Source organism: Protomyctophum bolini (genome assembly GCF_963924005.1).
Source record: "Protomyctophum bolini genome assembly, chromosome: 6".
Taxonomy (NCBI): Eukaryota; Metazoa; Chordata; class Actinopteri; order Myctophiformes; family Myctophidae; genus Protomyctophum; species Protomyctophum bolini.
The window spans coordinates 24,612,576-24,622,921 of NC_137867.1; the positions used below are offsets into that span (position 1 = coordinate 24,612,576).

Genomic DNA, 10,346 nt, shown 5'->3' on the forward strand with positions numbered 1-10,346 from the left:
GAGCGTGTACTTCCAGGGCAGTATGCTCTGGGTGAGCAACGTTCATTGAAATGAGTGGGTGGGGATTTTCGGTGCCCTCTCCAGTTATAATATAGCTCAATGTTGTTGGCGTGCTCAAGAAATTAGCCGATTGGCCTAGCAGTATAGATTAGGTGTGGAGCTTTACTGTGGAAATTAAGACACACACAGAGATAACACACTGATGGATAACCGGATAGTGTATTGACCACATATAGTTGCAACGTCGCTGTCTTAATTCTGGTCAGAGACGTATGTTACATGTTGTTCCCCTTTCCACTCTCAACATCCTGTTTTTCTACACTCTCCCAACAAAAACTCTCCCAACAAAAGAGACTATACACTTCTACTGACAAGCTTAATCATAGCTTTAACTCCAGTGTTAAACCATTGGAAATCTGGATGACAAAACAAATATGTAAAAATGTATAAAGGCATACTTCGACAGAATACAAACACTGCACTTATTAACAGCGCCACCTTACTGGTCAACCATCACCAGTATTGCACATCGTACTGCTCACAAATTTCAAGAAAATACTTGGTAAATGAAACAACATTTCTCACATTGCAACTGCTTGATAACTAATTGTTGTTCTCAAACATTTTGCCTCCAACTTAAACAATGGATTGTAGAAAATGCCAGGGAACTGAAGAGCAATGTGTCTGGTCCCCATAATTACTGTACAGTTAGATACAATTCTGAAAGTAGGCTCCTCTGCTGCCCTCTACAGGCTGTTTGCAGTAAAGCTATAACAGCAATTTCAACTGTGTGATACAAGGCCACCAAACACAATATCCTCAGAGTCCCTGCTGCTATAGAGATGTTGCTCATGACCATATCAAGCTCCCCCACCACACCGCCACCAAGACATTCTACACCAGACCCTCCTTCTCTTATTTCTAAATAAGGTATAGGCTACTCAATCCACACAGCATCTATTCTATCCATTATTTCACCCCACATCTTTGGACCGTCACCGTATCTACTTCACTACACTGTTTGTTACTTAGAATGGTGGAATAATTCAAAAAATTATAATAATTATGTAACCTTTTGTGTTACATAGAGTGGTATAGCTATATGCACATGATGATATAAATCCAAATTATGTTTGATTGAAGTATTTAATAACATTTTGAAGAATGGGTACATTTCACATGAAAGCACAACTCAATACAAAGACTGTTTGACACACTGATAAAGCATTACGCTTGTTTACAACAGGGTCCACCTTTTTCAATTCATAACATTTAGAGACGTACAAATATATAAAATAAAAATCACACCTGTGTGAAGTGAGGGGTGCTAATATATTAAAGTCTAACTCATGTTGCTATGATGATTAGGTGATAAGTGATGTAGGTAATGGTGATGTAAAAGTGACTCTTCATGTGGTGATGTAAAACAAACATTAAATTATCTTTATTTGTTTGTGTTAGGGACAAGATGACGTAAATTTTCTCTTCATTGTCAATGGCGTTTAAAAAAAACCCATTGAACTAAAAACAAACAGGAAATCATGTAAGGAGAAGAAACATACTGCCGATCTACATCTACACGTTGTGAGCTTGTCAGCTATTTGAACTATTTTAAAAGGTTTTTTTAAATAGTAAAAAATGGCAAATACGTATAGGGATAAATGGTTAAGGGGTGGCGCAAGATATAGCCCTAAATGTTTGTTAGGACAAAACTGGCCATACGCCAAGAAGAAAAGAATAGGGCTGAGATTGTGATTTTATATATTGGCAGAAACTCATTTGTTTGCGTTAATTTGTGATAAAAGAGAACTGTTTCACACTAAGTTAATTAGGAGACTATTTTGGATGACCTAAATAAAGAGAAAACTCCCTGATGCCACAATGACTTCACAGTACTGTCATAGGCTGACCTCGAAGTACTATGATAATAATGACTACTGCACAAAGTACTCTGACAACGGGTGCAACAGGTTTTGCATAAGCGGAGGATGTGTGCCGAACGTGCATCATTCAGGCATTGCCTACTGCCTAATAACACAAAGGCAATTGTATTTTTTGTTTGAAATGTGCTATACAATTATTTGTCCATACCTTGCCTTGTCTATTGTAGAGTATGACATGGCTCAGGTTCGGTATGAGTTTATACCACACTAGTATGGCACATGCTACTTAAATCTTTCCTGGGTGGACTGCTCAAGTATTACATTAAGTAGGCTACTGATGTACACTAATAGCCAAATCTCTGTGCTGCAGTTTGCCATGGTGGAGGTGGCTGTGACATTCATCATGGATGGTTTTGGTGGCAAGGCCCTACATTTCCTAAAGAGACAAGAGTGGGTTGTCCTGGTTGTATGCTTAATTGGCTTTCTCCTGGGGATTCCACACGTTACTAAGGTAAGTGGCAACCAGTGAAGACCTGCTGACAGGTCAGCCAGACAAAACGGAGTACACCGCTTGAATGTTATGGTTGATTTATTCATTGCACAACAGTATTGCTTGCCGAGAATAACAGATTTTAAAATCACTTATTTCCGGTGAGTGACACCATTGTGCGATTGAGTATGAATTAGGCTTTAGTGTTTGCCCTTTTGAACACAGTTCAACCTGGGTTGTCCTGTTCCTATTGGGATGCTGAGCCCTTGCCTTTCTATTTTCAACCAGGGGGGCATATATGTGTTCCAACTAATGGACCACTACACAGCTGTGGTCTCCCTCATGTTCCTGGCTTTCTTTGAAGTTCTAGCATTCTGCTGGATTTTTGGTAGGAAGTTGTTGTTTTCTTTAACATTTAATGCAATTTCTTGCATAAGATTAGTCTAGAATGAATACTCAAATATTAAAAGACTAATTGTCACATATTCATTATGTGTATGAACAGTGAATATATATATTTTTTTATTGCAATATCCTATATTGCAATAAAACAATTCCTCTCCAACACACAAGTGATGAAATTAAATGAAATGGTCTTTATTAAGTATTTTAAGTATGAAGTGCATCCTTCTCCCCTCAGGAATACAAAATATCTCAATTATGATAAAGAGGATGCTCGGAAGGCCTCCTAATGTGTACTTCCGCCTCTGTTGGTTGGTGTTCTCTCCCCTGCTGGTGCTGGTGAGTGGGTGCATGGGATCTGACATGGATGATACAAGCTATGCATTTTACTTCATTCTGTGTGGAGATCCTCTTTTTGTTGAAAGTTGTGGAATTATTCACATAGACTTCTTTTGGGGAAATTATTAAACAAAACGGAAAATGACAGTTACTATTGTAGATTATAACAAAAGTTGAGTTGCTGGTTCAGCTACAGTACAAATACATGTGTTGAGTTTGACACACTGAAGATCTACTCTAGTGACCAAGACCTTTGATACAGAAGTGGAGGAGGTGACGCATTATGGAATAAGTGAGATACGACTTCCTCTCTGATAAGACAGGAGTATATTAACACATTTAATTATTATATCAAACCAGTCACATACTATACAATACTATGAGTGTCTAATTTACAGACAACAGAAACTATTATATATTTTTTAAATATCTTCCACAATTGCTTCATTTTTAGTGATCGTCTCCACCAGTGTGTCCGTGTGTCCGTCCGTCTGTTACCAGCTAATCTCCGACACTGTTAACCGGGTCGATGCCAAATTTTGCACACACACTCCCTGGAACGGCCTGCCATAGCTTTCAAAGTTTGCAGGATTGGCCCGTTTTGAACCAAAAGCCTCAAATCATGAACGCAGTGTGCAATTTACGTGAAATCTTTCACACACTTTCCTACTAGGCTGAGGAATATATCCCACCCTTTTGACATTGGCCTGTTATAGCGGCACCGACAGGTGGATTTTTGCAAAACACATTTTTGGAACAAAATGCCTCAAATCATGAACGCAGTGTGCAATTTACATGAAATCTTTCACAGACGTTTCTACTAGGCTGAGGAATATATCCCATCCTTTCCACATTGGCCTGTTATAGCGCCACCAACAGGTGGATTTTTGAAAAACACATTTTTGGAACAAAATGCCTCAAATCATCCAATTGCCATCCAAGGCGTAAGAAGAAATGGCACCCTTTTCACATTAGCCTATTATAGCACCACCAGGAGGCCACAACCTGACCTGCCCTGGTGTGCCCCGAGGGGCACTTTATCTAGTTTGTCATTTCATATAAAACTGCTATTAATAAATGATCACTGAAATTCTTGATGAACAAATATACCCTTATATGGTTAATTTATTCCTTCTATAGACTATCCTCATCGCCAGCATTGTCCAGTACACTCCTGCTCGCTACGGGAAGTATACATACCCAGTTTGGGCTCAAGTGATGGGCTGGGCCATTTCACTGTTTTCCATTGTGTGGATCCCGCTTGGAGCCATTCAAGAGATCTATAAGAACAAAGGCTCATTTATTGAGGTGAGTATTTAGCTTTGTAGACGTATGTTTGGCCCTTTAAATTGAATTGAACGAAATTGAATGAGAATAAGGTAAACTACACATAAACATAAACTACACAGTGTCCTGGCTAAGTGCTTTTTTGTTGTACTTTCATATACTGTATGTAGAGTATTGGGGTTTTGCATGATAATCTAAGCTGGATATTTTAATTACAATCTGAAATAGGTATAACTTCTGTGCAGCACCTCAATCTGTATTGGAACTATAATAAATTGCATAGTCCTATCACATAAAACTAAAATATAAAATCAACCCTGGAAGTAGGTTTTTCATGCATTTTATCCTATCTAACACACAGAGAGTCAAAACCGCAATGGTTACCACAATAGATTTTGATGTCAAAGATCACTTGCTGGAGAAACAAGAAGAGAACAACCCAGAGTCAGAAGCCTTATTTACATCAATGGCGTGACCAAGGATACAATGTTCAATGTGATGTGACACACACACACACACACACACACACACACACACACACACACACACACACACACACACACACACACACACACACACACACACACACACAGTATGCAATGTGCATACATACAGTACGTTTCGTCTTCAATGAAATTACATCATCAGTGTCAATATAAAAGTAGTTAACCATGGTCAATGTAATTATTTTACACTTTCAATTTGTAACAGACTGAAAATGTCACGAAGGCTGTCGCAGGTATTAGATCCATACCGGCCAGTAAACTTAAGGTCAAATTTACATGTTCAACCATCACTATTGGCTGAGTTCACTATGTAACTATGGTTCTGTGTATTCTGGATGACCGCCATATTGCAGTTAGTACACATTGTTAAAGCTTTCTGTAATCAGCCAGTGTTTTTCTACGTTGGCTTCACTGCTTACACAATTTACATTGAATTATTTTGTATTATTAAGGAGGGAGACTTTGTAAATACACAAGGTCTTTTATACATTAGTTACATGACAATTTGAGTTATTTTATGTCATGTTCTGGTAAACTCTTGCCCTCTCCTTATTTACTGTAAGTGCTCTCCTACACCAATAGTGCCTTTTGTCAGATATGCTGAAAACCTGCACTGAAATTAAATGCTAATGGTACTTCAATATTTACAAATTATGCAACAAAGAATCTATGCTACATAGAGGTGTCTGTTAAGGGTTATTGTGTGTGTTGACTGTGTTCATCAGCATACTGCTATTGTCAGATGAAAATTGCCTAGGGGGACGGCCACACTGCACTTTTATTCTACCTATGAGGCTGAATTCTGCCAATACATTTCAATAGGACATTTACAGATTAAAAATAAAAAAGCTCCATTCCCATTGAAACGCATTGGCAGAATCCGCCTTCATGGGTAGAGTGCAGTGTGACCGTACCAAAAAAAAAATCGAAATGTGACTTTCATGTTTTGATGTCTTGAGTTGACATATTACATTGTCATGGTCAAGAATTTTACATAAACCCTTTAAACTTCTTAAAATCATATTTAATATTTTGTAGATACAAGGCTTTCACCTGACAGCAATTTGGCGAACATTTTTCATGTGCCCGGCATCAAAAACGTATTGTTATTTTAGATAATTAGTACTTGATGACTGATGAGGCAACCCAAAGATATGAGATTATTCTACAAATGTTTAGAAGCAGCTTTTTTATTTTATTGTATCTTATTTTGTTTCACATTATTTTGAATGGTACGTGTGATTATCTGAAGGTGATTTAATGTAGAAAAAGTGATACAATGTAGGTCACTGTTTACGGTTTTCCCATTCTTTGAATAATATACCTGTAATTACTATTTTGACCAAAAATGACTAACCCTATGAAGCTATTAACATAATTATCTATTTTGTCTTCTTAAGTTTAACAAAGGTTTATGTTCAAAAGTACTGATGTCTCTGTTAGAACAACTGTAGAACAATCGGGCATTCACTCATGAGATTCATATCCCACTGTTTAATTGTTTTATTACATGCAACATAATTTATAATCGCTATCGTGCAGAAACCTTGTATGTCTTTCTTAAACCTTTACTTTAACCTGTTACTTTTCAAGAAATCGAGGGAAAACATTTCCAATTTCCTCATATTCAACCAAGGACCACTGAAGCTACAAACCATTAAACTGCCTATCTGTACTGTACACCGAGTCACATCGGAATTTATTGAAAGATGTTTGTAAACATTGTTTTATTTGCTAAGTTAGGCCTAGACTATAGTTTTGTTTTATTATTTCTAGGATATTGCTACAGTGGCTGGTTTTATATTTATATTCATATATATATATATATATATATATATATATATATTGTTATTTTTTTATATTATCTTATTTCAGCTCTTATCTGGACTTTAATATCTGAATGATTGTTTTCACAGTACAGTAAGAACAGCAGTGATCAATATTGACAAAAGTGAACAATGGCCAAGAGTTCAATTGTTCACCTTTTAACAAAAGTTTACAATAAAAATGTTTTAAATGATCTGCTACCATTTCTTCTGCTGCACTATGTAGGCTACATTTCCTGTTCCATCCCGTACTGTACTCAGGTCTCCTGTGCAGATACTGACATTTTTACCACTGAGTTATAGATCCTGCCAACTTGCTTGCTTGGGGGGAGACCAAAACAACCACCCCAATTGTATAAGTTATATTGTATTAACATACTCCCTGTTGGGTTGCAAGTGCACTTATTACTTGTGCAAACAGATCGCAGTACTGCGATCGGATGGGTATGTTATGTATGTACAGTATGTGTCCTCTCTTGTTTAAGACCGTATAGCCTATGGTTATACGTTACCATCAACAGCCAATAAACATAACTAAGGTACGTTTCAAGGTTGGTATAAGACATTAGACATTATAGTTAGTAGCACTCAAAGTGAGAGTGGGTATGTATGTATGCCGGAGTATACATTTACTGTATGTCGGTGTCCTCTCTTGTTTAAGACCGTAGCCCAATCAGGGACCAGCATCTCTGGCAACATGGGGGGGGGGGGGGGGGTAATTGAGTAATGTAATTTGTTGTGCTGTCTGTTTAACTCACAAGCATTGTGTCAATGGATGCCTCAGAAGGAGCACTAGGTGGTAGTATGACACAGGAGAAAGCGCGAGAGGATTATCAGCATTATCAACATCGTCCACATTTCACTGTTGTAGTCGTATTTCTCTTTTGAAATTATACTTCAACCCCATCCTCTATTGATCAAGAGTATAAAACACACTAATTAATTCCTGAGATTAATGTTCCTAGTATTGCATTGGTAACTTACTGTAATTTTATAATTTGCTGTTATTTTAATTCATTATTAGGCTGCTATCTTCCATCATCTTGGAGAGAGATATTTACTTGCATGCTCTTGACAGGCTAAATATATTCTTCAAACACAGGGAGACAAGAAAAATTACGGAATTAGATTTAAATCTTTAATTAAGTTAAAGCTACGTTCCTGTTCTACCCTAGATTTGAACCCTGGTCTCCTGCGCAAGTAAGTGAGCATTCTTTACATTTACAACCACACCAATTGTAAAAGGTATTTAGTTATATAATCTTATATAAACATAATCTAACAGATTGGACTAAATACTTTTTTTTTTTAAAGAAGAAAAAAAGACTGGTCGAGTAGTAGGCCTACCATGAAAAGCAACTGCTCTGCTGTGATCAATATTCTCACCCTGCCCCCTTGTGACAGATCATGAGCACTACGTAAATGACCACATGAAGCGCTGTTAGATCAATAATCATGGACTTTGCGGCCCAGGGGGCAATAAATGAATGGCTAGGCATGGCAGGGTGACAGACAGCATACGTCTGAATTGGAAATGAAAGGGGGTGATGGGTCACTGTCTATCATTAAATCTACATTAACATGTAAAACTAAAACATAAGGATATATGGCAGGGGATATACAGTAGAATAAATAGCATGGAAGGCTCTCATCAATGCATGTGGGAGATGGCAACTCAACAAGACAAGAATAGGGGTCTTGTGGAGGCATGTATACGGACGGTGTAAAGTAATTTAACAGAGAAGCTCAATACATCCACTCTTAGTCCATTGGCTCATTCAGGCAGCTGCAAGAAAATCCGATAACAAACAATGTTTGTGTGTAGTCACTGTAGTGGTCTGTAAAATGCTTTAATATATCTGAAGTGTATCGTGAGTCATGTCTCCTGCTCTTTTCCTGCCTAGTCTTACACTCAACTTGAAAAATGCTGTACTATTGTAGTTATGTCAAGCTGCTTTTCCGTTTACTTTTGTGTCTGTGCATTTTTGTTATGTTTTTGGTTTTTGTCTTTGTTTTTCTTTCTTCTGTTTTTGTTTTCATGGATTCATATGTTTGATTTGTGTTCATTTATTCATTATTATTTGGTGTAAAAACTCAAAATATTTATTTGGAGTTAAAAATAAATAAAAATGTTTGTGTGTTAAAGAGGGTTCACTGATGCCTGTGAGAAATTAAACTGCGCAGCGCAATAACAGGAAATTAAAAAGATGACTGAGCTGGAAAAAACATGCTTGGTACTGTACATGGTGTGAATAACATCCAATTTGTGTGCCATGATGTAATAGCATTTTAGTGCATATTTTACAGACATCTACATCTGTTGTTATCATCTATTGTTGATACCAACAGTAAAGTAAATACGAACAATGCTTTCTCAAGTGAAATTATCTGTGTACGTTTTTATTTTACTTAAGAGCTTATATTTTCCATGATCAATCACTACAATTAATTTATTATTTTGTTAGGTGCACTATGTAACTTTCCTTTTCTACCCCGGTGTGCTGACATTTTTATGATGATTATAGTATGATTTGTTTGTCATGGTTTGTTTTCACAGCCCAAAACTATTGCATGTGAATGTAAACTATACTGTATGGAATATACAATAAATACACTAGACTTTCTGTACATCAATGTCATAGTCATAGTTTTGGAGCCTGCAGAACCAAGAATACACCACTACTGAATGAAGTGTCTGGTGCTGGGAGTCTGGTGCAACACACAGGTCCTGCACTTGGTGAGAGCAGGAGTGGACCTGGTGAGATGTAGGAGGGGCTAGGACAGGAGTCAACCCACAGAGCCTAGTCCTTACATGCACCAGAATGGTGCCTCCCAGTCCCAGCAGAGTAGTTCCAATGGATTGTGTGGCCCTGGTCTTTCCCTAGTCAAAGTGCATTTGATCGAGGGTAGCTACTGGGACGTATAAGTCGGGACTTGATCACCTGATCGAGGGTAGCTACTGGGACGTATAAGTCGGGACTTGATCACCCCGGCTGGGTCACCCGAGTAAAGGCTCATACATAGTCTGGATTTTCGGTGGTGGGGTGACCACCGAACTACAACATGACGTCATGAGCCGCGGCGAAGAGCAAACCACCACCACCGCTCCAGCCCTTCTCTCTGTTTTTACTCACCACCGTTCAACGTTATTTCAGCTCCGGTGGTCAGCTCACCACCGGAGCGGTGGTCACCTCACCAAAATCTAGACTATGAATAGGCCTTTAGGGGTATGATGTTCGCGAGACCCGAAACCCTGATGACCTTGGGATACATCACTGAGGATATACGTCCCAGGTGCATCCATGCGATGTATTTTCGTTTTTATACAGCATTCTGTTATACTTAGCCTATGATGATATTTGAGCTTAGTCACTCCTACATTTAGTTGTACAATCAATATTTACTTGGTGTAAGGTATTCATCCCACCTAAATTCTGGATTACATATACACAAAATTGGCAGAAACAACATTTTCATCTCCCTCTGATTGTATAGTAGCCTAAACCACGTAGAGTAGTTACTAAGAGGCCGTGGATATAAATGAATATGCATAAACTCTGTGGGCCAGAATGGGTGGTTTCCAATATGAACTTCTAGTGTAAGTGTCATTTTT

The 10,346-nt window shown here is 38.0% G+C and overlaps 1 protein-coding gene across 2 annotated transcripts in view; it reads left to right on the forward strand.

Moving 5' to 3' along the window:
* LOC308317192 (sodium- and chloride-dependent GABA transporter ine) overlaps positions 1–6,694 on the forward strand; it is a 30,099-nt gene extending 23,405 nt beyond the window's left edge. Inside the window, exons 9-13 of one of the 2 annotated variants that reach the window (XM_080766046.1) lie at positions 2,254–2,394; positions 2,662–2,761; positions 3,014–3,114; positions 4,255–4,422; positions 4,763–6,694. In XM_080766046.1, the coding sequence (XP_080622172.1) occupies positions 2,254–2,394; positions 2,662–2,761; positions 3,014–3,114; positions 4,255–4,422; positions 4,763–4,876 (624 nt within the window). In that variant the 3' untranslated portion in view covers positions 4,877–6,694. The remainder of the gene's footprint in view (positions 1–2,253; positions 2,395–2,661; positions 2,762–3,013; positions 3,115–4,254; positions 4,423–4,762) is intronic. The other variant, XM_080766047.1, reaches the window with a different exon arrangement.
* Positions 6,695–10,346: the final 3,652 nt, after the last annotated feature.